We start from the raw sequence: 27,069 nt of genomic DNA, 5'->3' as shown, positions 1-27,069 counted from the left end.
GTGTGTGTCTGTGTGTGTGTGTCTGTGTGTATGTGTGTGTGTATGTGTCTGTGTGTGTATGTGTGTGTGTCTGTGTGTGTGTGTCTGTGTGTGTGTGTCTGTGTGTGTGTCTGTGTGTGTCTGTGTGTATGTGTGTGTGTCTGTGTGTGTGTGTCTGTGTGTATGTGTGTGTGTATGTGTGTGTGTGTCTGTGTGTGTGTCTGTGTGTGTATGTGTGTGTGGGGTTCCTTATCAAGATGTGTTTGCAAGTTGCCAACAATATAAAATGGTGTCAATCTCTGTGGCAACACTAGAAGCTAAATGTCTTAAAATAATTGTGGCATGTCAGGAATTCAAGATGGAATATTTTCTACAAACGCTACACTTCCTGTCAAGTCTGAAAAGCAGGCACACTTTAACAGTTTTATTTTTAGTGGCCAGGGTAAGGAACAGCTTTCATTAATGCTTTAGGGGAGTTGTTCTATTCAACAGAGTTCCAAGTTGTATTCTAACATAGTCTAGACTGCTCTTAAAATTTATTGAGCTGTCTTGTCAGCTCTAGAAACCTTCTACTACTCATTGTAAATACAATTAAAGCAAGTTTGCATATATGTGAAGGCATACATACGCAAAGCATGGCATTATTGACAATCTGAAGATCTCCTGCGCGGAACTTCAGTTTGGGCAAGTTAATGAAACACGATCCATCTTCAAATTTATGAAACAGCAGCTTTCTTCCTATAATTCTGAGCACATTTTCCTTATAGTGTGTATGATAATCTTATTTAATTGGATTTATTTTTTTTTCCACACTAGGCCTTGCATGGCCTAGTTTCCTTTTTTTTTTTTTCCTCACGACTTTGAGTGTTATTTGAGAATCACTTTTCTGGGATTTAATTTCAATGGTAGGTTGGTTTCACTTCAATTCTTTTGTATTATTTTAATTTTATTTGCCAATTTGCCTTTAAATACCCTTAAGCTAGAAAGTTGTGGCTGTGACTTTGCATCTAAATGTGATGTAGGAGGCAAAAATTGAATTTGAATATGTAGAAAGTTTTATGAAAAGAATACAGAGTGGTTATTTTTTAAATTGTTATTTGCGTTTTCTAAAGCATGTATGTTTAAAAGGTAAAACATGCAAGATGTTCAAGAGTTTAGGAAAAGCAGTGTTCATGTAATTGCGTTGTGTTTAGTCTTTGGGAAAATACATTTTACAAGCAACTCTAATGACCGTAGGTTCAGAGTCTATAAACATTTGTGTTTTGGGGTGGCCAGTAGGATCTTTAATGGGCGTTTTTTTTTTGTTTGTTTTTTTGTTTGTTTTTTGTGGGTCAGAGAGTTACAGCCAGCACCCAGGCAGCTATGTTCCCAGTATGGAAGCTCTTAGAGACCTGTAATACATACAGATCGAAATGCATTATTCCTTCTCTGTCTGACTTGAAGTTAAGTCAGGGACGCATCTGTTACTCACTACAGATTGTCTTGTTTTGCAGCATTTAAGGGGAAATGGTAACTTCTAATAGATGTGGATTTTGAGAATGTGGCTTCCTCTTTGGCCTTTTTTTTTTTTTGCATATTACATGTTGGAGAATGACCCAGGAACAGAACTACAGTGATAAAAATCATACTGACCTTGAATGGGGTGGGGGACTGTGGGTAAAACACGCTCTGAAGGGGAAGAATGGTAAACATCATGGAGTGTTTAAATACACAATTCTCAAGGCTGATTGCCTAAACAATGACAGAACAGGAATTTCCATGCCTATAGAATCTTATCTCCCATGTGGCATTTATTTGTTCTTCCTGCTAGATATCAAAGACAAATATCAATGAAATTATAAATATAAAACGCCCTTTTAAAAAAAGCGAGAGTAGGGAGCCAGCATAGAGGTAGTTACCCTCTATATGGGGTCCTTTCCTCTGCTAGAAAATCCAATACTGAGATGTTATCTTTTTAGGAAAAGGGAGTAGAACAGAATATACATGTTATAAAATCTTTCTTGGTCCTGTTCTTGTCTATGGCTCCTGATAGGTGGAACTATGGCAGCTACCATCTGTTTCCTTTCTCTTATCCTATCGCTTTTATCAGCTTTATTTATCCAAGCACCTAGACAACTTATTCTGGGAAGCACTAGCTCACCTTTTCTCTCCTGGGTTTTACTTACATACATCCATGCCAGAGGAAGAAGACTCCCAGGTAAAACGTTTCTTGGAATGATAACGTTTTATCTTTAGTCTGTCTCTTAATCCTACTCCTTGTTATAACCCAGTGTCCTCTGAAATTTGATTCACCAGTCAAAATTTGATGATATATTCCATTAAATAATAGCAAGTATTTTCCTTTGAACACTGGGGTCTCGGTATGTACATCTCTCACATGCACAGTACCATACTTGGTCTTCCTGTCATTTAAAGATACTGATGGAATTTAGGTTCTAGAGACCTTCCACACTTCTTATTAATATTCTCAGTTTGACTCTAAATCCTCCCTGAGGCTCTTTCAACAAAGTAGAATAATGTGGCAGGGCTCACTACTTCTCAACTCCTAACTGTATAGCAGAAGACAATTAGTGTGCTTACTTCATTTAAATAAGGATAAATGTCAGATGAAAATCAGTCACGACCAAACCATAGAGAAATAAGCACATTCAAGCTTGTTCTGCCTTCCATCTCCTCCTGTAAGATCAGTAAGGAAAAGTTGGTCTTTCCCGGTCTTTAGGTCTCCCATATATCTGGCCATTGAGAAAAGTACCAGGCACCTTACACAGTGTACCCTTTAGATTAGCTGAAAGTTGCTAGCTAAATACGAAAGCTTCCTAAGTGCATTAAGACATAACAGGTCAATAAGATTCAGAGAACAATTGGGCCTTAGTTATACAAGTGCCTAGTAGAAAAAAAATGATTTAAACCTTCACTGCCTATTTGCTATTTTGTTTCCAGCTTTGAAAATAAATAGCTGAATTGCTTTCTGCATTTATGTAGCAGCTGGAGACCACTGTCCCATATATAGTCTCTCTACTGTATTTTATTTTATTATTGCTGTTATTACTCAGAGTGTTTAAGTGATTTAGCTTAATATTTTCCCATCACACTGTTCACAGCTGGACCAATGCACTCTGCCCTGATTTTCACAAGAGGGTTGCTATTCCTAAACCTTGCTACTTCCCTCCGTAGCCTTTAAAACTGCTTCCCAGCTTGTGATTGCCATCTTCGACCCACCCCATTCTCACCATTTTAGGCTTATCACACCTCATTAGTTAGTCTTGCTTCTTCATTCTATCCTTTTGGCTTATCTGCACTTAGATGCTTTCTCATTCCTGATTTTTTTTTATCCTCACTCTTCCCACTATTGTCCCTACTAATATTTTAAAGTTTACAGTATGATTTAAGGACTCCCCTAAGAGTGAACTGCAAAGCAAAGCAGATACCAATAGAAGCAAAACAAGACAAGACAAAAATAAAAAAAAAGAAAATTGGTTTTCAAGAACAGCAAAGGGCAGGCATCTTGGGGCTTTGTTTCTACCTTGGATTTGGATTCTCAAAGTCAAAGCAGTTCAGCAGCCTAGAGGGAGATCTTAGAGACAGATTGTACTGTGGACCCTAGAAGGACAGGTTGTGGCTTTATGCACGGTCCTTAACTCTGGACTTTGCTTTTCTATTGGCTGACTCTCCTGTATATCTCAAGAAAAAACTATATGGGAACTGTTTCACAAGGGAGCACTTCGAATTGACTTCACCAGAAAGATAACAACTGGAATGGCGGGCAAAGTGTTTATATCAAAATAATTTGTTAACTCAGATTATATTTTATTATAAATATTACACAAGTCTTCCTGGAACTCAGCTCTTTTGATGCTCCCCCCCCCTTTTAAAATAAAAAACAATCCAGATGCGCATTTACTTCTTTTTATGGAGATAGAGAGTCTTTGAAGGAGTCGCTGACTATTGTGCCATACTGTTGCAGTTACAGCTCAACAATAGGGTGCTTTATTATGAAGTATCTGTACGAGTCTAGTGAGGGAGTATCCTATGTCTTAACTACCGCCAAAAAGTGGTGTGCTTTCAACACCAAACTCCCAAAATAACAGCTTAGAATGGTTTCTGAAAAATAAGGGGGAGGTTGCCACTGTGAAGATTCACTGTAGCTGTGGACTGCTTGGGCAGCTTTCAAAATCTAGTAAAAAGTAAAATGAATAAAACACCCCCCCACACTGGTGCATAATGGGCCAGTGTAGATGTCTTTGTATTTTTAGCCATTTATCTTCAATAATCTTGATATCTTAATAATCCACCTATTTCTCTGAATTGATCAACAAAACTTTCCTTTAACGTGGAAACAAGCCACTCACCTGGAATGTTAGTTGAGAATCTCAACAATTTAAAGATTTAAGTTTCTAGTCTAGGAGTCAGTGGACCCAGGCCAATGAGGTTGGGGACTGTGGGAGTTGGGCAATGGAAGAAGGATTTTTTTTTTCTACCATGAAAGAACAGAACAGTGTCTGGAGAAACGCCTCACGGTGTGAACAGGAAGAGATTAGGTGTTTCTTCACCTGCACATCATGAGCTGTAGATCCTGACATTTTTGTCTATATAAATAAATAGTGTGTTGATTTAGAAACTGGCCTCTGGAAACATTAGGCTCACGTTGAAATCTCAAACTCAGCTTGTATATAACTTTGTTTCACTGATTTCATAATCGCTGTGCCATAGGGAACCATGAGAACATAGTGAGACCGTCCTTAAGTGAGAGGCATGTGAAGCAAGCACTCGACATAGCCTCCCTTGGGAAGAGTTAATAACACTCAAACCATTGCCCTTATTTTTCCTCCCTATCCATTCTGCTAATGGAAACTTAAGGGAGGAACTGCGACAAGGTACAGCCATCATCCTGGGGGTAAACCTCAGTTACCAGAGTAAGAACATTGAGATGTTCCATATGTAGACTATGAAACTTCTTGTGGTATCAGAAGAAATTCCAGTCTTCAATTATGGCATAAACTGCTCTCTCCTGATAGACTAAGGAGTTGAATCCTGGCCCAGGCACATTGTGCCACTAGATTCACGCATTTATAAAGATGTGAAACGTACAGCTCAGTTCAGGTATGAAGAAAAATGCCTAAAAGGAATTATTCAAATATACACACTAAAGTAGTCTCTGGCAGAATACGGGCATGTGTGAAGAACAAGAACAAATGAAAGAGAAATGCTTCCACTGGCTCAGGGAGAACGTATTATAAACACAATGTATTCTTGCACCGTCATTCAGTTATTCTGACCCCTCTGGAGAGGTGAACCGAGAGTGGAGAAGCGTTCATATATATGTTGCTGAGGACAAGGGATGGCAATTGACACTGCAGAAGTCAGCATGTCACTGCAGTGGACGGGGCAGGAAATGTGCTGACCCACCAGCGAGGATGAATAATCATGAACTCAGGGACTCTGGCTCGAGGTCTCTACCTGCTGCTGTCTCTGGCTCCAGCAGCCCACCAGCTGCTCTATCTGCCCTGGCAGAGCTTGGTCAGCAGAGCACCCTGCTGCCCACACAATGTTTCTCTCAGAGCCTCTGGCTACTCCTCTTGACCCTGCTGGGTGGAGAAAGAACAGCCATCGCTTTACAGGGGCCTTTCCTTCCCTTCCCCTTTAATCTCACCCACTTTGAACTGAAGAATGGGTAGTCTTACACAGTCTGAAGACTGGGCAATCTACTCACACATGCTCCTTGTTTCTTTTCTTTCTTTCCTTCTCCTTTATTCCTCCACCCGATCCTTCTTTCTTTGCCTTCTTCTTCCCTGTCTCTTTCTTCTTTTGGTTAGTTTTTGATCTTTGCAAACTTGGCCACCGTAAAGCCCCACTTCAAGGTTCTAGCTTTGCAGGTTGTAATGACATGCTTCCTGAACCTAACTGATGGAGTTGAGGTGGGCCTGAAGGAATGCTGTTTTTCTTGCAAAAGACATACAACTTTTCCCTTTGAAGTTCCTAACTGGGTTTTAGGTTTAAGAAACAAAGTTGCTGGTTGCCTAATTTTCTACAATGTTAATAACTCCTTTCTCTTCAAAACCTAATGATCTTTCATTTGTCTTTAGTAAGTACACAACCTCTCAACTTGATCACCGTGGGGAAAAAAAATCTAAAACCAAGGTGAAGCCTTATGCTGTGTACACTAAATGCAGCTGTGTGTTTCTAAATGCAAAACTGGTATTATGCATGATGCTGTGTAGAGGGCAGTATGGGACCGCTGGGAAGATGGCCAGCAGTGATTACAGCATTGTGTACTTTATAATTGAGGATGATGTCCCCCAAATCATGAACATCTTTATGATATGAAATATGTGATCAATTCCCTGATTCTCTGTTTAAAATTGAAACTCCCTAAGATTGTTAAAATATTTCTTCATTTTACCATGTTAAATCCTCTTATGGGCCACTAGGATCTGGCATTCCCCTTTCACTAGCCCTACAAGTGTCTCCGCTCTCTGTGACTGAACCCTTGCTCTGTCTCTCTGCTGCGAGGATTCTCTCCTCAACTTTTCCTTCCCCAGACTAAGGCAATGTTTTACTTGTTACTTGAACTGTATAAGTCTCAAGCTTTTCTTATTCTTAATGTGATGTGTAATTGTTCATTCTTCTAAATAATTGGGTTGTAATTTTTTTATTTTTTGATCCCCTGAAAAACTCTTTTGTTATCTGTATGATGTTCTACTTCAGCAGGTTTCCCTAGATTCATCAGAATCTCAGATTTATCATTGCGACTGGGGTTTGCCTATACCTTTGGATTTCCTTATGTTAGGGAGGAACAAAGTAACTACATTTCTTAATCCGTAGCTCCCTAAGTGTCTTTAGTGCTAAGTCCTTTAGTCCCTAAGTGCTCCAGCCTTCAGCTGGAGCAAAGACTATGTACATTTAGTCTTTAGAGACAAGTAAACAGCATATGAGTATCCAGCTTCCCACGGATGTATCGTTTGATCTATAGCTCATCAAAGGACCACAGACCGATGTGAAGAGGAGTTAGTTAAGAATAAGAAAGCTAAGGCTCCATTTAGGGTAGTTCGTGGCTGTTGGTTTTCATAAGTGGCTCTAGCTCTCCAGCAATTTTCAAAGAGTTTTGATTCTGTCTTTCAAGAGAACTCTTACTTAAATTGATTTTTCTTTCCAGAATTTTTTTTCCTTGAAGGCTCACCTAAATTGAATACAACAAGATGAAGACATCTTTCCTAGCTATGGTATTTTTTTTCTAATTGAGCACATATAGAGGGGAAAATAAGCTTTTAGTGGTTTGTTATCTTCAAGTGATAATAAAACTTCAAAGTGTTTTCTATATAATCTAAGTGAATTTTGAGCTCAGAAGGTTAACCATTTGCCTTACTTATTCTGATAAATAATGAGTCCGTGTTCCACACAGTGTCATCTTTCTCTGATCTCATTCAGCAAACTCTGCATCTCAGGGACATTTGAATCTGGAATTATAGCTACCTGACCAACAAGGCTGTGGAGTTAGAGACCTGATTGAACATACTGCCAGTGACCAAGACTCCACGACAGAGATCCCTTAACTTTCGTACCTTTGAAAAAGCTGATTGCTTCTCAGCCATCTTTCAGGGTCTTCTCTGCTCTTCAGAGACCTGCCCTTTCCCACTGTTCTACCTCTGCTGCCAATGGTGTATCAGGTCCTTGCTGACATAGGGAAACCGTCCTGCAGCCTCCTCTCTTTCACGTTTTATATCGGGCTTTAATCATTCATTATACCCTTGCTCTGTGTCAGTAAAATCACTTGATTTTTCCAGATTCTCATTTTCCTAGGGTTTCATTCACTCTCACTGAGTATTTCTTTTCCCGGGGACTCTTGCTGCTGGAGTAGACCAACAGCCATCTATTTCCTGGCCCTCAAATTACCCCAGTTTCTTAAAGAGGAGGCCACAAAAGAAATATATGTCCTTTGAATATTCTTGAAGAGTAACTAACCAACCAGGGGGAAAATGAAACCAAGAGACACAGATGAAAAACTGGGCAGTTTTCCAAAGTAAGGGTGTACAGAGTGGAGTTCTTCCCCTTTGTAAATCTTGTCCACTGAGACCAGGAGCCTCCATTCTGGTTTCAACAGGAGTGTTCTTATTTCTGTATAGGTTTACTTTTAAGAAATGAGGGATGGTTTCAAGTCAAAGCGAGGGAACCCTGTGCTTACACCGAGTCAGGTTCTGTTTTGACATACTTACTGAAAAGGACTAGGCTGGCATTGGTGACGCCCAGCTTGTTGGCAGCCACGCAGGTGTAGTTGCCATAGTGCTCCTCAGTGACATTGGTCACCGTCAGGGAGGACTGGCCCTCAGTGCTCTTAATCTCAAGGCCATTCGCACTGTTTATCCTAAGAGGAACAAATAGAAGAGTTAGAAGGGATAAGGGATAAAGGATGTGGCTTAGTGGTTTCTTCTTCTTCTTTTACACTGGAGTGTTTTAAAAAGAGGAGAGTCAATAGAGGCTTGTTTTCTTTCCTCAGTTACTCATTGTAGTCAAGTTCTCTTATCAGAACTGATGCCCATCCATAGAGAAGACATAGCAATGGCTGAGTCCCATTAAAATTAAATTTCTACTACATCCAAGAAAAATATATAGGTGGAAATTATCAGCTGGACCATATTCTTCACATTTAAATTTATCTGATAGCTTTGGGGTTCAGATTTTGGGTGATGTAATAAAGGAGAAGTTGAAAAGGAAAAAGCACAAAATTGCAGACGACTGAGGTCTTTCCATGAGGCTCTGGGAGACTTTGAGATCACTATTTGGAACTTGGGCCATAGAGCATGTGGTACATACCTGGTGTCATCCCGGTACCACTCAAAGTCAGGTGCAGGCACTGCTGAGGCCTCACATTTGAGGGAAGCTTGCCGTCCTGTGGTGGCTTCATTGCTCTTGGACTCCGTGATAGTGGGTGGATCTGTAGTAAGGGCAGAGAGAGAGGTTTCTTATTCTAGAGGCAGAGGATGCTACAGGGACAAAGGGAAGCAGTGAGAGAAGCTTTAGGAAGAATGGGTCCACAGGTTCGTATGAGAGCTTGAGAAGGCTCCAGAATTGCTACCCTGAATAGAGTTAGAAGAAGTATCTGGTTGGAGAGAGACAGGAAAGCGATTCTGTGAAAGCATCTTTGACATGCCTCATGAGCAGGTAAAGGGGACTGGTCGCCAGCAAGCTAAGGTAAATTGGAAGATGATGGATGGAAAGGGGAGTTGGCTTACATAATGATACACTTTTTATAATAGCATTTTATGGGAATGAAACCCAAAGTTTCTTTTCCTTTCCTCCTCAATCATTCCAATTGCCGTTTATATTATTTGTGATTTTTTTTCTGGAAGTGGTGGAACCAAAGGATTTTTTAAGATTTATTTTTAAATTATATGTAGGCACGCATGTATCTGTGTGGGCATGCATATATGATGTATAGGTGAGTCGAGCGCTGGAGCCAGTGAATTCAGAAAGGGTACTGCATAGTCTAAGATGGAGCTGTAAGTAGCGGTGAGCCAGCTGACATGGATGCTCGGAAACATGCCTCCCCAGGAGCAGTGCATGTACTTAGTCACTGGGAAAGTGTATCACTTGCCCTTTTCTTTTTCTCATTGTTATTGTTACTCTAGCTAGAGAAGGCTTTGAGGGGTCTGATGAAATAAGAGGGTTAAACTGCTCCCAACTGAAAACTCTGTCCTATGTTTTCAAAGTACTCCAGAATGTAAAAAGCAAAGAAACTACCATGGGTCATTGCTTTGATCTTTGCCCCAGGTGTTTCCTTCTGTAACTGTGTATGACCTAAGCAAATTTGGCTTTTATGTATGGTTTGCAATATGATATGCCTCACAGTACACAGAAGACCTGCTTGTCATCAGGACTTCACTCTCACTGGGTGTTCAATATTGCTTTGTATTTTTTTTTTTGCCTTTGGCTGTGCCTAACAAAACTATAATTGACTTGAGATGAATGGGGGAAAAAAAGGCTTATCTGATAGTCTAATTTACTACGAATCTCTAAATAGTTCTACTAAGATGATTCTAACTAAAAAAGGTAAGATAGGAGACATGAACTCCTGGGTCCAGGGCTGTTTTATGACTGCGTGAATTTTGAGAAAAATGTTTTTCCCAGTCAGGGTGTTTGGCTCAGCCAGTAAAACTCTTGGCTTTTAGGCATGAGTACCTGAGTTTGATTCTAAACCCCCAGGTAAAAATGCATACCGTAGCATGAGCTCTTAATCTAGCCTCACTGGTGAGTTCCAGGCCAAGTAAAGGAATTTGATAGCATTCCTGAAGATACCGCTTGAAAGTAGGTCCCCACCTACATATGCACACATACGCACACACACACACACACACACACACACACACACACACACACAGACACACATACATTCACACACACCACAGGTAAGAGAGATAGAGACAGAGAGAGACATACAGAGAGACACATAAAGAGAGATTTTAAAGCAAAGGTTATTTTCCAGGAAATGGTAATTTAGCTGTGTGCGGGTAGAAAAGCAAGCCCAAGCACCATTCAATATGCTCAGCTTTTGTGGAGGAAAATAATTAATAAAATCAACTTTGACATACACAAGTCATTCAAATTCTTGGCCTGTATTTTTTTCTGATTTTCTTCTGTGGTTTTGGGAATCAGTTTTAAAGGCCCCGTCTACATAAACTCTGAGCCTGAGTTATAGTCATGTACACAAACAAGCATCAGGCCAGCCTGCAGTTCCCTTCCATCTCATTTTATCATCAGTATAAAGTTTTTTTTCCCACTTTCAGAGAGAACAGAGTAAGAATACATTTGGATAATGCTCTCAAACAACAGGCCAAGGCATTGCTATTGTTGGCAATGTTTTTGCTTTAGACTTAGCTATTTATTTTCTTATAGGCACAAAATGGGAAGATGAGATATTGAAAAGCTAAATGGAAGAACAATAATGACAAAACCTGGACTGAAAGTAGGGGTCCTGGGATATGGTTTTAGTATGGTTGAATGGAGCTCTTATTACACTCTGTCACCTTGGCCTTGGCTTATCACATATATATGATGGGAACCACGTTTAAAAGCCCTTAGCAATTTTCACAGCCTATTCTTCAAAACTGGGCTGTCTTAGAGGTCAGGAGTAGGAAGTCTGAGTTTTGAGCCTAGCCTAACCCAGAACTGTGCTTTGTAGAACCATCCACATGAGTTTAACCCTCCACTTTCTCTTTCTCTTTTCAGCTTAAAATGACCAGCAAGGTTCCTTTAAAAAGTCTTTCTATGATTGGCTATTTAGGTCATCAGAGCCCATCAGTTCAAAGGATAATACATGAACTGGATATATTTATGCTGATGGTAGATCAATTTGTAGAGAGATGGTGTTGTGGGATATTTGTACATTGCATGAAAGTGTGTTTCTGTGTTTCGTGTAATAAAAAGCAGAGAGCCAAGTAGGTAGGAGGTAAAGGTGGGAATTTGGGGCAGAAAGAGGAAGTAGGGGGAGGAATCTAGGAGCTTGAGGGAATACCAGACGATATGGAGAGTAAACAGGAAGTGCAAGATTGAAGCGAGGCAAAGCCATATGAAAGGGCATAGGTTAGTATAACTGGGCTAATTTAAATTATAAGAGCCATTTGGGAACAAACCTAAGCTATAGTGCAAGCTTTCATAATAAGAAGTCTCCATGTCATTATTTGGGAACTGGCTGGCAGGTCAGAAAAAGATCCATTACAGGATAGAATATAAAACAGAGGAGGTTATAAGCTTAGATTTAAATTTCATATACTTGAGCTCAAATTGAGGTTTGACTCCTCAATGTTCTCCCTTATTAAGAGTTTAGTGCTTTGCCCAGCATCACACTTCTTCAATTTCCTCATCAATAAAATGCTGGAACTAGCAGCAGGGAGGCCCATTTGGAAGCTGATGAAGGAATTTAGAAATATTCTGCTCCAGGTTTATAACAAAAGTATGTGCAGGAGAGAACAGATTCGGAAAATGCAGGGGTCCAGAAATGATCACCAAGAAAGGGGCTAGATGAATGGAGAAGAAGAGGAAGAATAAGAGGATAAGATTCAGGATTTTTGTTTGGGAATCAAGAGAGGTCATCCACCAAAATAAGGTGCACAAAAAGTGGTAGTTGAGATTGATGCAAATGTGAGGACCTGAGACCAGACATATCTCCAGGACCCATGTAAAATGTTGAGCATGTTGGTGCGTGTCTGGAATGCCAGGATTGGGTAGGGACAGATAGACAGATCACTGTCTACTCAGTTCAGCCAATTGCTGGACTCCATCTTCAGTAAGAAACTCTGCCTCAAGGGAAAAAACAAAACAAAACAAAACAACAACAAAAAAAACCAAAATAATGGCAACAACAAAAACAACCAATAAGGTAGAAAATGATAGACAAAGACAGCTGAAGTTATCTGTGTTCCTCACATGTATACACACTAGTATACCTATACACACATGTACACATGTAGATACATAATCACACATGCGCACATGCACATATACACATCACACACACACACACACACACACACACACACACACACACACACACAAAGTAAATGAACAAATAAGCTAGAGATGACCAACAAAGAAATAACTCAGTACATTTAACTGTGCATCCTCACCTGTTTTCACCATTTTTAATGTTCTTCAGACACACATGGCTTCACAATTTGTAGCACGATAGTATACGGATGTTGGTGGGAAAGACAATTTTGATTCTGATTCTACAATCTATTTAGTTATTCAATATTGGAAAATGAATCTTAAGATATGTTTGTTTCTGTAGCTACATGCAGATAATTGACAAATCCTTAGTGAAGATGGATGCCTCACTACTCTGCCATTTGCACAGTCAAGAAAAAACACACACTCATATTCTACCACCAGCACTACCAGAACTACCAGCACCAGCATCACCAGCACCACCACCTGCACCATCAGCACCAGCACCAGCACCATCACCAGCACCACCAGCACCACCAGCACCACCAGTACAAGCAACACTACCATAGTAGGCACAGCCATAGCTGTAGTGTCTCAACATGCCATTGCTGTGGTGCACTCCTTCAAATCCCTCTGCCCTAGTACTAGGATCACAAGTTCCATATGTGTAGTTTTGCAGAGCATTCCTTGCTCTGTTCAATTCCATCTAGTTATTTAATATACCTATTGTTGCCTATTACTTGGGGGATAATGTGGGATTTCCCCCCCTGACTAAAATACTTGAGAACACACTGGTCCTGTTTATCTCATCTTTTCTCTTTGTCCTGTTTGTTTTGTCTGTCTTTATTTTGGAGATAGTGTCTCATTATATTGCTCATACGGTTCTTGGACTTCGGACCCTTCTTTTTGAAAAGAATAGCTGGGATCACAGGCGTATGCCACCATAGCCAGCTAGTGCACTTTGTCCTTTTGGAATTTAGCTTGGGGCCAGGGAACTGGGTCCTCTGTTTCTCAAAGCTGCATGTAGGATCTCTCCTTCCTGTTCTCATACAGGCAGATATCCCATCCCAGGGCACCTGGTGTGTGTGTGCATGTGTGCATCCATGCATGCATGCCTGTATGTGTATGTGTGTGTGTGGCTATTTGAATGTGATAAGATACTACTTCTAGTTTGACCTCTAACACAGAAGTATTTGTGTCTTTCAGATTCATTCTTATTTCTGAACTTGTTTGGTACACAAGCAGCTAAACAACAAAGTGTTTATTAAGCCATTAGAGGCTGGCTAGATGCTAGGGTTATGTGCATTATTCAGAAAAGGATGACTCTGGTCAACCACCAAGTCCAAGCACTTGCTTCCTTCTTTTAAAACCCAGCAAGTTCCTTTCACCGAAGTGAGTTCATAGCTACTGATAAGGAGTACAAATGCTTGCTCCTACTATTATTTCTCCAGTGACATCATAGTCCAGGTCTTCTTCCATAGCTTATGGGAATGGACATTTCGAAGTTCATTTGGAATGAATTCTGTGTAGGTGAGGCTAAGAAAGACCATTACGAATTATATTGTTGTATGCCTAATATAGTTAAAATAAAAGATGTCCTTGCTCAAAATATGGTTATAATAAAAATGTGGTTTTTACAAATGCCGCACAGAGAGATTCATTGTTATTCTTTATGTGATATTGGAAGAGCTTACAATCGTCAAATGACTCCTCTAGTTTTTACTACTTCAAAATTTCAGGCCCTGAAAACATTAATCAGGGCTTTCTTATTCTTACATCACTGATAACAAGATTCTTTCCATCAGAATGACAATGATAAGGATAACAGTGGCTTAGGCAAAAAAAAAAAAAACTTCTCTCATTCATTTAATCTTTTTAATATTGGGGGAAATGCACAAAACCATGAAATTTGAATAAAGGGTTTAATTTACAAGAATTATATACACATGTGAGCATTGTTTTAGATATTAGACATCCTTACTTATCCAAATGGTGGTTCTCAGAGTTAGGTGTTAGTAGTATTAGTTGAAAAACAGGAAGGCAAATTTGCAGAGGGCTAGTAACTTGTACAAACTCATATGACCAGTTGCTGAAGAATGGATTCAGAACTAGGTCAATCATGTTCTGAACCTCTCTGATCTGCTTTATTTGTTTGAGTAAGTTTTTTGATTTTATGTTTAGATTTATGTACTCTACGTGTCTCAACATCTTGCTCACATGTAGATCTGTGCACCACTTGCCTGCCTGATGCCATTAGGGGTCAGAAGACAGCATTAGATCTACTGCAACTGGAGTAATGGATGGTTGCAAGCTTTCATTGCCTCTGAGTACTGGGAACCAAACCCAGGTTCTCTACAAGAACAGTTAAGTGCTTTTAGCCACTAAGTCATCTCTCCAGGCCCAGGGATAGACTCTTACTAAAGAAAAAAATATTACATAAGTGAACTTGGAAAGTAAATGTTGCAGATTTTTGTTTTCAGAGTGCTGAAAAAATGGCACAACCCATAGTGACTTAGTTGCTCTATTTTTACATTAGGAGTCAGAAGATAAAGGCTTGATTTCCTTCTGTGTCTCCATAGACACCCCTTTCCTTAGCTGCTTACCTATAAATGCAGATGATGACATCTTATTATACTATAAGGTGTAAGGCAAATACTTAAAATCATATGCAAAGAGCACAAGAAGAACTTTTAGCATCTAAAGTACTAAAATTAATTGCATTAACTGCTTTTACCATGATTACTCTGTTGTGTGTGGATGAAAAGTTACCTTGTTAGACCTAGGAGTCTTAAGTCTGCCATACACAAGTTCTTTGGCTGTGTCAGAGAACGTTTATACTCCATGTCTATGAGAGAAGAGGGGTGGCAAGAACATGAAACTGGAGAATTGTGGTTTAGGGAGGAGATGGAGGATCTGGGAAAGGAGAATAATTATGATTAAGTATATTCTGTGAAATTCTCAAAATATAAGTGAAAGTGTTATTTGGAAAAGGTAAGATTGGCTCAGAGACTGGCTGAGTGTTGCTACAAATACCTAGAGAAGATCTTACTCTACACTGAGAGGTTATTTTCCTAAAATTTCCTCATCACATGACTTTTGAATCAAAGTACTGCAGAGTCTGGTGAAAATACACATTTAGGTGCTAGAGAGATTGCCCAGTGGTTACATATATGCTTGCTGCTCTTCCGGAGAATCTGAGTTCAGCTTTCAGTAGCCACCTGGCGGTTTATAATTGTCTATAACTTTAGATCCTGGGGATCCCATGCCTTTGGCCTTTTGGACTTGGTAGGTACTCATACACACGTGTATACCCAACAGGTGTCTTCAATCCTGCTTGCCTACTGTGAAGCAACTTCCTTCTGCTTTCTCTAAATCAACACACATCATAGGTAAGGGCTGTGGAATTCATGTCTCATGTCCACCACCATCTGTACAGGGTGAAGCAGTTAGTTCTAGATGCGGAGTTTGGTGAACAGGAGATGGAGAGGAAAGAGGAGCTGGAAAGGGTGACAATGTGAGCCACTCAGAGAGAACTATGGGCTGACAGAAGGTGGGGACATTAGCATGTCAGCTGAGGAGGGGGAAGAATGAGATATAGAAGCAACCTTTAGAAATTTCTCCACAACTAGGAAAAGCTGTCCCCTCTAGGCTGAGTCAGACTAAAACCAGCAGCCCTCATTTACTGAACTTTGCTATGTGGTGGATACTACCCGGAACTTATTGATGAATGGTGGAAGCTGCAGTTGAGAGTGTGCACCTAGGACCTGCAAAGAAGAGGTAGTGTATCCTCGTGATTGATATCTGAAAGAAATCTGTGGCTACATAAGATGCAGAAAAGCAAAAGTCTCGTCCACTGTATAAACTTCACGAAGCTTATTTAATGGCAAAGAGTTTGAGCCAGTGATTTAGCCTTCTATAGGTGCCAGGACCTCCTACCACTTAGAAAATGGATATTGCGTGTAAAATGGCTATGTGTAATGATATAGACCTACCACAGAGGCAGGCTATCTAAGAGAAATAAAAAGGAGCAGCTACAGAATCTGCTGTGAGCTCCACGGGTGAAACTGTTATGTCTCCCTTCCTTACTGTGCTAGCCTTTATGTGTCCTGCACGAACATCTGTTGGTAACTGAGTAAACGAATCAATGTGTGGCAATAGGAAAGTTACCAGTGCTAAGATTGCCCTTTTTAGTGGTATCCAGGGTATGTTCATTATGATAATCTCTCCCACCGGTAGTTTTCTTAGGCATCCTGATTGCCGGACCTAATCCTGAAGCCTCTGGCTTGGAAGGGAAGAGAACTCTGGTTAACAAAAGAAGGAAGGTTCAGATAAGGTGACAAAAGGTCTCCTGGCTGTTTCTCTGTCAGTGAGAGCATGCTTCTTTAATTCAGTCCCGTAAATCTCATCTATTTACACGATGCAACCAGAGGTACCATGACTTATTTGAACTGGTGTGGTGACTGATTTCACATAAATGCACTCTATGAAGGTTGGAGGGAATAAGGTGATTCCAGAGGAATTTGAAATTAGAACTTTTTCCCCTGATGTGTAGCCAGCACCATTTATTTCTAGAGTTTGGAAAACTATTAAGAAGGAGTTTTATTTTGAATTTCCTATCTATACCTTCAGTTAGCATTGGCTGAATAGTTTTTCAGGGCCGGGCACATTGTTGTTCCTCTTGGATAGAGCACATTGGGTGTTTAATTGAACTCAACATGTCCATGTAGTCTGTTCCAAAATACTTTTTGTGACTCTGCAGGCTCTGTCCGTATTTAGCAATTCACTCATCACTGGCCAAAGCTCATATTCTCACCAAAGTTTTCTTGAAAATTATCAGTATTTTTCCCACTCTAAATTACACTTTGGGGACAGTGGAAAGGGAGCAATGTCAGACTAATTGCTTCAATAATAACAGGACCCAGGCGGCTAGCTTTGATCTTGGAAACCATCTACAATCCAGACCACTTTGATGTTTCGTACAATGGAAGCATAAATATTTTCTATTTACTACACGATTGGACTTTCAGAAACCTAATTAAGTTGAAGGTCAATTAAGAGAAAATGAAATCTTGACTCCAAAAGTCAGAGAAGAGGTGGCTGATGATAGCACGGCTATGTGTGCACAAAAGAAGTTAACTAACCTAATTATAACTTACACAAACAGCCAGAGAAATTGCCTTTCATGTGAAAAAAAGGACCTAAAGCATTTTATAACATTGAGATCATTACTGCGTCTTTGAAACACACCCAGTACTGCAAAAGAATAGTAACACTGGCATTTCAAAACTCTACTACTAAAAAAATTGGAGACAGCCAGGGATAAAAGCACTTCACAGCTCATCAAATGCAGCCCCTTGCTCTTCAAAATGAGACCATAAACGTGGAGTTCAGTGCTGTGTCTATTGCTTTCCCCTAGGTATACTTCCAAGTCTTCACTGCCCATTTCTGAAAGCTGAAAGGCTGGCTGGAAGGGACACAGGGGACCAGGGCATTCCAGCATAGGCTGAGCTACCTTAAACAAGATTTCTGAACTCTCTAATGCCCAGTTCCAAATGTCTACAGCAAGACTATAGATGCTTATCTCATTGGATTACCTTGAGATAAAATAACATGCTTAAATTCCTAATAGGAAGCAGTGTGGAGCATTACAGGTAATTGAAATGCCTCCCTCTCCTCTTCTTCCTTGGCAGGTTTGGGCCTTAGAATCAAACAGACCTGAGGCTGAACCACTTTTCTTCCATTGGTTTTTGTGTTGCTTTGGGTAGGTGATTTCCTGGACTCAGGCTCTGGTGTCTTTTTTTCTTTTTTCTTTTTGGTGCGAGACAGGGTTTCTCTATATCCTTGGTTTTCCTGGAACTAGCTCTGTAGACCAGACTGCCATCAGACCCACAGAGATCCACCTGCCTCTGCCTCCTGAATGATGGGATGTGGCCACAGTCTGGCTTCAGGCTTGTTTCTTAAGTTTTAAATTGAAGTTGATTAGATTTACTTTTTCAGAGGTATTAGAAGACTAGAGAACATTTATCCCTGCTCTGGCACATAGGTAGCAGCATGAAAGTCATAATATGAAAAAAATATAATTCATCGTGGCCTAAAATACTCTTTCAGAAGTGGTATAAATCATTTGTGCATGTGTATGTGCGTGCATGCGTGCTTGTGTGTGTGATCTGTGTGCATAAATGGAGATAGGTGGATATAAAGGGTATGAATGTGGTGACACACATGTACACACACAGAGAAATGATAGATACAGATAGATGGATAGATGATAGATAGATAGATAGATAGATAGATAGATAGATAGATAGATAGATGGATAGATAGATAGATAGATAGGAATACATGTCAGGATAGCTCTCTGTTCTCTCATTAGTCACAATTATGTGGTATAGGAACTTGAATTTGAATGCTCTTTAAGGACACTGCTAATTGAGTAAGATAAACAATTTTTCTATTCCTTTGCTGGGTGACACACATCTTATAGATCCCCTCTTACTCCCTCTTTCTGCTTTGAACTACATCTAAGAAACCTTTCATCTGACAAGTTCAAAGTATGCCCACTTACCTATGCATCTTAGTAAAATCTTCATTTCTAATGCCCAGGCTTTAGGAGAAATAGATAACCAAAATTAACTTATCAGGCATCCCTGTTAGCCGTCAGGGACACACAGTATCTGACCAAATGAGCTTGAATTTGTTCCCAGTGCCAATTAGTTAAATAGCAGAGGATAAAATATAATCTTGGGGCTATTCTCTTCTGACAAACAATGCATTAAGATAAAAATTCCAGCTAAAGTAGATAGGGATTGCTGCTTTTCCCAAAGTAATTTGACCTTGGTATCCACAGACTCTACAGCAGTGACTGCCAGAAATTTGAGTGGTGTCTGATCATGTTTTCTTAATTTCACAGTCTGAATAAAAGACCAAGGCTCTTGTGAAATGTATCATTGGTTATATTTAGAATCAGAAGAGTTGATTTATCAAATTCAAAGGCCAAGTCTTGCCCTTGGAAGTGTCCAGTGTATAAATGTGCATCCCTGGCCAGAGGAAGACCTGCTTGAAATGCTAGGAGCTTTCGATAATGGAATCTATCGAGTTCTCTAGAAGAGAAGATACGCCCTGAGCATGGAACACCTGCTGCTGCTGTACTTACAGTTCACAGTGACCTTGACTTGTTTGACGTCCGCAGAGGAGACTTCATTGGCGGCCTTGCACTCGTATTTTCCCGACTGCTCCCTAGTGATGCCGAGGATCTCCAGATATTCTTCTTCTCCTTCAAATTCTCTTCCTGAAAAAACAGACAATTGCATGATTTTTTTCTAAGTCTAAAATATACTGCAGATTGCTTCTCCCCCCCCCTTTTTTTTTTACAAAAAAGAAACAATGAATCAGAAAGGTTTTTCAATAATTTGACAACATGCTTTGTCTGAGGTCAAATTCTATAGACACAGACCCCAAGAAAAAGTTTCTTGTGAACTTGATTAAATACAAAGTGTTCTGGGGAAAGCCAGGTAGAGAATGGGGAAATGGGAGCTGGAATAGAATGAAGCCATACAAGGTCATGACGCTGGGTTAAATCCCCAGAAGCAATGTTGACTCTGTTCTTTGCGGACTCCAGGGACCACACACATCCCTTTTCAATACTGTCCTGATAACAAGAAGACAGGAGTTCAGAGTGCTGACACATTCATAATTGTCGGTCATTGATGAAGTGTTTGCAACAGGTAGGGGCAGGAGAGCACGAATCACCAGAGATACTCATGAGGCACTGTTATCATCCTTACACTATGAGCTTTGCTCTTACACCACAGTAGCTATTAGAAAGAGAATGACTTGCTTGGGACAAACACCAGTCTTCTGATTATATGAATCTTGTTTTCCACAAAAATGATGTGCCAGGACTGGAAAGATGATTCAGTATGAAAGAGAACTTGCTGGTCTTTCATAGGCCTCAAGTTCAAATATTAGCACATCATGAAGCTCACAGCACCTATGACTCCAGTTTTCAGGAATGCTTTCCTCTGGCTTTTATAGGTACTCCCACATACATGTTGTGTGTGCATGCATGCACATACACACACACACACACACACACACTTAAAAATAGATATAATATAAACCTTTAAAACTAAACCTTGTGCTAATTTTTGTCTTGATGCTATGTTGTCTTTTTGATATCACCATCCAGGCTTTCAAGCCTGCAAATGTGTAGCTGAGGATGTGTTTGATGATAGACTCTGCTACCAAGTCTGAGTGTAGGGAACTACACACCCATGGGATTAACTATTGGAACTGGAGACAGAGAGGCCCCATTTTGCAAAAATTTACAAAATTGAGTGTTTTTGTTTCCATAAAGAAAAACTATATAGGAAACCTTTTAAATTCTCTTATGGAACCTAATTGATAAAATAAACATTTTTTTTTTCTTGAATAGATTGAAAGAAGAAAAAAGTTGGGGGGCATTAAAGGGGAAAAAAGAAAGTGGACAATGAGGTTGGGCAACAGAGAGAACTTAGCTAGTTTAGAGAGAAGACTTGTGACCTTTAAATTCTACATCACTCACTCGCCCAAATGCACAATTCCATTGCACACTGGGTTAGCACAGAGCAGCTGGGAAGGGTGTTAAAACAGTCCTGCCCCCATAGTGGAATCTTGTTCCTCGTCATGCTACACTAAATGGTACAAATTAATGACTCTGCTCAAATGTCACAAGCTGTTCCTTTCCTAAAAAATCCCCTAATGGTCAAATCAACATAACATCCAGCCAGCATGGACATGAACTCTTTGTTTCAGTATGTCAACCAAGCTTCAAATCTGCTAACTAGACTTCCAACAGAACACAACTGTTAGGAACACTAGAAGCTTCAAATCCCTTCCAACCACCAACCTTTGAGAAAAGTAACTGAAATGGGGAATAGACAGTAATAATATAAAATAATTTGGTTTGGATTAGTGTATCTTGGGTAGCACATGTTCGTGGTGAAAGTACTGTACCATTGCTCTAAGATGTATCTTGGGATATTTTTTACAAATGAATAATTTATGCCTGTGTTTCTCCTTCCCCATCTTCAAGCATGTATCCAGACAGGAATTTATATTCCAGATGTAGAATGTAGAACATGTAGACCGTATGAGAGGTTGCTTGATTGGGTCTAAGAGTTATGCTAGAGTATAACAAGAAGTAGCTGTGGAACAATCCTTCTGTACATGATGAAAATGTATTGCTCTCCTTGTTAATACGAAGCTGATTGGTGGATAGCTAGGCAGGATTTTCAGTATAGAGAGACTGCTGGGAGGAACAAGGGCCAAGTCTTGGGAATTGTGAGTAGATGCAGAGGGAAGCAATGTTGAAAGAAGGTACCGCCACATGGCAGAGAGTATATAAAAAATATGGGTTGATTCAAAATGTAAGAGTTAGATAGCAATGAGCCTGAGCTATGGGCCAACATTTATAATTAATAAAAAGTATTTGAGTGGTTATTTGGGAGTAGCTGCTAGGACACAGAGAAACACTACCTATAAGAATTGTTAAAGATGACTATAGAACTTCTCAGATTTCTCCCCTAGCCTTCTTCCACACTCACAAACCTAATTCTTAAGTGAGTTTGGAATCTTCAATAAGAGAATGAGAATTGGAATAGGCTTGAGAATGGTTGAAACATTGCATTCTTTTCAATCTTTATAACATGTCAAGAAAAGGAGGAAGAGCCATAGATCCCTTCCTTACATTCTTTTTTATTTTATTTTTTTTTTTAAAGAAATAAGCCTGTTCTGGGAGAGAGATATTTTGGGCAGTATTCACTCAGGCTTGATTAGTTTGAGAAAAAGGAAATTTGAGGGTAAATATTAAAAGAATGAAAGAAAATAAAGCCATATTTACTGGATTTAGGTCTAGAATTCCTATACATCAAATGCACATGTTAATCTAGTTTATTTTCCTGATCAGTGGTCAATAAATCAGATCCCCACCAGAAAAACTTTCAGTCTCATACCTGTAGAAGAACTTCCCCAATATGATGTGAGAAGGAAAGGGGGTTTTCTTTCCATGATAATACACATAAGGGAGGTATATTTTCTCTATCCACCCATGACAGCCTCCCCCATTCTAGTGCTACCTCTATTTCCAGAGTATAACACCGGACTAGATTCTCATTAGAGTGGAGAAGTTCCGGTAGAACAAAGTACATGAGTTTCCTCTCATTCAACCAGATTTTCCCTCCTTCACCCAGGCTGATACCCATTTACAATATTGGATAAGACCTCTGTATATACTTTGTCTTTTTCCCTGTTCTTTCTCCTGGATCCTCTAGTTGAAAGTCAGGCATTTCTGGCATTCTTGCTATTATATTCTGCCTAAGCCCACAAGATATACCTGTCATTATATCTATGACTTCACTCAAGAATTTCTCATTAGTTCAGAGTAATAGGACAGGAAGCACAGGTCTTGCCAGAAATTCAAAGTTCCAGATGGTTAGCCTCCTGGGATCTTTCTTACGCATACCCTCCCCATGAAGTTGCATGATGTTTGCCATAGATTAGGAAATCAGTAAGTGCTTACTAAGATAGTTTGATACTGGTTTAATAGTTGGCTCTTCCATAATTTGAATGGTGGAACTTAATCTACAATGTGATGCAATTTGGAAGTACAATCTTGGGGAGATAATAAGAGTATGAGAATGGGCCCCTTCATAAGGATACAACAGGCTTCCTATGAACAAGTAAATGAGCCCTCACCAGACAGTGTATATGCGGGCATGCTGATCTTAGACTCCCCAACTCCAGAACTTTGAGAAACAAGCTCCTTTTGTTTGTGAGCCACCTACAGTTTTTCATTATAGCTGTCCTGATGTGCTGGGTCATAGCTGAACAGAATTAAGCAAGAGAAGCTGGTAATGGAGATAGTTATAACACCTCAAATAGCTCATGAGAATGGATGGAGCTAAGTATGGAAGACATCATAAAAGCTATTCCGTTTTAAAGATCCTAATAGAATACTATTTTGTGAGTGGGCAGAGTGTGCTGCTGTTAAAGGCTGGTCAGGGGCATTGCTTGTTATGTCCGGAGGATGTAAATGCTACGTGGAGTCACTGCTTTCGTAACCAGCTGAACCCCTGCAGACACGGGCCTGACAAGATGCTTTTCCTTGGGTCTCAGCAACTGCAATTCTTGTTTTAAAGCATGCAGTAAACCACATGAATTGTGAACCAGGAGATGCTAAAGTGCAATTCTTAGTCTCCTGTGCTTTTCCTTTGACTCATTGAGTGTCTGCCCATGGAGGCAGGGGCTCCATCAGTCACACTCTGTAGCTACTACCCACTGAAAGTTTCCCTCATCATTTTCTGTCCTTTCAAAAATTTCAAATGTCCGAGGTCCAGAAGTGAAGTCATTTAAACTCTGCAGAACTTGCCCAATAGCTGCAAATTAAATCTTTCCTTTAGCCCGGTCTGTTACTGTCTGCCTTGAATAAATTTTGCTTAAAATGCCAATCTCAACATTTTTGAATTTTAAACATCTCAACCACTTTGCTCACTCTATTGGGTGTTACGTTTATTCTGGTGTCTGCTGTTTAGTTTATTACCCTTTGCTTAATTTTGCACTTCTGGCAATAATTCTGCTCTAGGCCAAATAACTCCTTGTCTTCTTCCCTGTCTCTACCTTTCACACTCTTGCTCCCAATTAAGATGGTCCCCTTTAGTCTCTGTTTACTCAAGGGGTGCATTATTAGTTTTTGTAATAGGTCCTCAAGAGTCAGAAAGAGGAGGCCAGAGCTAATGGTAAGAGGAAAGCATTCTCTTTGGTGTTCCCCAGTGTAGAGGCAAAACAGCTAGAAATAACACCTATTAGAGGATACCAGGTGCTATGCTGAGGACAATATCTGCCTTGGTGAAATTGAGTTTGCAAGGTCAACTAGTCCTTGTAAGCACGCAGTCATTTGCAACTAAATCCCCATCTATGGAGCTCTTTCTTTTTCTTTCTTTTCCCTCTTCTTCCTTATTTTCTTACCTTCCTCTCCCACCCCTTTACACACACAGACAGGGACAGAGAAGCACAGAGACATAGAGAGACACAGAGACAGAGAGACAGGGGGTTGGGAGAATTATTAAATTGAACTTTAAATTGGAAATTCACTGGCCCTCTAATTAACACAGTAGGCTCTTCTTAATTTTTTCCTAGGATATGACAACTTTTCTTCTGTTAGACATAAAACAGTACATTTTAAAGGCCTTCTACTTCCTTACTCATTAAGAGATTTATAATTCTTTTTTCTTTATTTAAGATTCGAGAAGTGCAATTCATGAAACTTGATAAATGTGTTTTATGGGTTTTGCAATGCAGAATTCAGAGGACTCTCGTCTGTTTCGAAATAGACAAATCATTTCTTTCTGTGCTCCAAGAAGAGTTTTAAAGCAACTTAGCAGGTTAATCTTTCTTTAAGGAGAAAAATTGTTTGAAACGGCAATCTTTTTACTCACCTAAATTTGAATATTTATACATAAGTGGTAAATATTACATTAGCTATAAACAGAAGCACACGCAGAGTTTAAGGAAATGCAAAGTACTAAAATTTATCTTGTGGGGTAGGTGAATATTTGTGTTTCATGCATCTGTGTTTGGAGATGACAGTAATGACAGCAGAGGCCAGCTTTCAACTTCTACATACATACACAAAAGGAAAAAGTATCATAAATCAATGAAGCCATTTGAAGCTTCCTGGGTGGACTTCAAATGCTGTAACAAGCATCTGTTTAAGTATCTGTTCTTACAGTTTCTTTTGTGCTTTCATGTGTATATTCCTGAGGACATGCCTACGTGTTCCTGTTTTTATTCCTTCTCTATATTTCTACACTACACACCCTACACAAAAATATTACGAAAAGGAAGAGGGGAAAAAAAACCCTAACAAATCGAAGGATGCCCACACGGGGGGTTTGCTCATATCTCCAGTGTGTTTTTCTCTGGATCCTTTTAAGTTTTTGTTTCTCAGCTTTATATTCCATCTGAGAGACCCTTTGGTATTTGACAGTGCTGCGATCCTCCAGGGGAAACCTCTTCTCATCCCCACTTTTCAACTTGGCAGGGAATGATGAATGATGGGAGGCAACAGCAATCAAAGCAGACAAGGAACATGGTGGTGCATTGAAGGAAATGAAGAAAAACCAGCAATCGTGTGGAAGGGATCCATTCAAGAATATTCTGAGAATGTGTTAGTCAAATGGATGAAAGAAGAATGAGCTCCCTTGAGAGGTATTGGACCATTAAGATGTTTTCATTGGGTGGACAGGAAGGGGTGAGTTACTTCTATAGAAACAATGTTCCTTATTTGAATAGCAAAACACAACAGTGGAATATACAAATTGGCTTCCTCCCTTCTGCATCCCCCAAGAGTGTAGTCAGAAACCAGTGACAAGTATGAAGCCTGGAGACTCTCAAAATTGTCTTTGCCTTCATGAATGAGCTTGGACTAAATAAGAACACCCCAGATTTTATTATCTGGCATCCAGACAGACCAAGTTAATTCCTATTTTTGTTTTCACACACAATATCAGCTAGCTGACATTGTTTAAGCTCAGCATCCCACGTGAGGTCACCATTCACACATCCTTTTCAGTTTTGGGTCTTGAAATTTTTTTGCTGCATGCACACTAGTATACTGACAGTGATACTTGGTGTTAGAATAAAATTGAGATCATCTATATTTAGCTCTCCATGGAATATATATTATATAATGTGTGCTGTATATTTTAATATAATAATATTATATAATACACATATATTGTATGCTATATATATATGTTATACCCATGTTGTGCATTATATTAAATAGGAATAGCTGATATTACCTGATGTAATAAAATGTTGGACCCTATTGACAATTCATGAAATAGTGCAGATTTGAGGCAGGGATTTAAGTGAGTAAGCTTCAGAAGACCTTACACAAAGCCTACATAGTTAGCACATGAGAAGACACTGTTAACAAATAGGAAATTAGAAAGCCCAAAGGTGAGGCCGAAACTGGCTGGAGTCATTGTTACAGATACAGAGGCATTCTAGCGAGTCTGAAGGTGCCCTGTAACTCATTATAACACTGAAATACACACCCCTCGATGGATATCTAATATGCTGAGGAGTGCTGAGGATGTAGGTCAGCAGTAGAGCACTTGTCTGATGTGTTTAAGGCCTTGGATTCAATCGCCATGGCAGTCAAAACAACAAAGAAATACTGCTATTTTGGTGTGGGAGAGATGTGCCAGTTCCTAAGAGAACTTGCTGCTTTTGCAGAGAACCTGAGTTCAGATACTAGCATTCATGTTGAACAGGTTACAACCACCTTTCACTCCATCTCCAAGTAATCCAACACCCGTTACTGGCCTTCATGGGCACCTGCATCCATATGTGAATAGAAGCATGCACACACATGTGCAGGAACACACACACACACTTCAAAATAAAATAAACCTTAAATCCAAGATGCTAATAAGACATAGGATGTATGGAACTGTATGTAGAGCAGCATATACCATACAGCAAGTGCAAGAAAGACAGAGCTATGAAAATTGCATCCAAAACCCCATGTATGTGACCCAGAGCTCTGTCCTTTTACAGTGGGCACCATAGAACCACCAACCCTTTCTTCTGCTCAGGTTGGGTTCC

The 27,069-nt window shown here is 39.8% G+C and overlaps 1 protein-coding gene across 7 annotated transcripts in view; it reads right to left on the bottom strand.

Annotated features, from left to right (window-relative positions):
• Nucleotides 1-27,069, bottom strand: part of Lsamp (limbic system associated membrane protein) — a 2,112,174-nt gene that overhangs the window by 29,344 nt on the left and 2,055,761 nt on the right. For 4 of the 7 annotated variants that reach the window (XM_075962648.1, XM_075962642.1, XM_075962655.1 and 1 more), the window contains 4 exons: nucleotides 19,571-19,705; nucleotides 8,788-8,908; nucleotides 8,190-8,338; nucleotides 1,612-1,647 (listed from right to left, as the gene is read on the bottom strand). In XM_075962648.1, the coding sequence (XP_075818763.1) occupies nucleotides 1,612-1,647; nucleotides 8,190-8,338; nucleotides 8,788-8,908; nucleotides 19,571-19,705 (441 nt within the window). The remainder of the gene's footprint in view (nucleotides 1-1,611; nucleotides 1,648-8,189; nucleotides 8,339-8,787; nucleotides 8,909-19,570; nucleotides 19,706-27,069) is intronic. The other 3 variants (XM_075962675.1, XM_075962661.1, XM_075962684.1) reach the window with 1 other exon arrangement.

The sequence above is a fragment of the Microtus pennsylvanicus genome, chromosome 1 (genome assembly GCF_037038515.1).
Source record: "Microtus pennsylvanicus isolate mMicPen1 chromosome 1, mMicPen1.hap1, whole genome shotgun sequence".
Taxonomy (NCBI): Eukaryota; Metazoa; Chordata; class Mammalia; order Rodentia; family Cricetidae; genus Microtus; species Microtus pennsylvanicus.
This window is presented reverse-complemented; position numbering and strand designations above follow the sequence as displayed.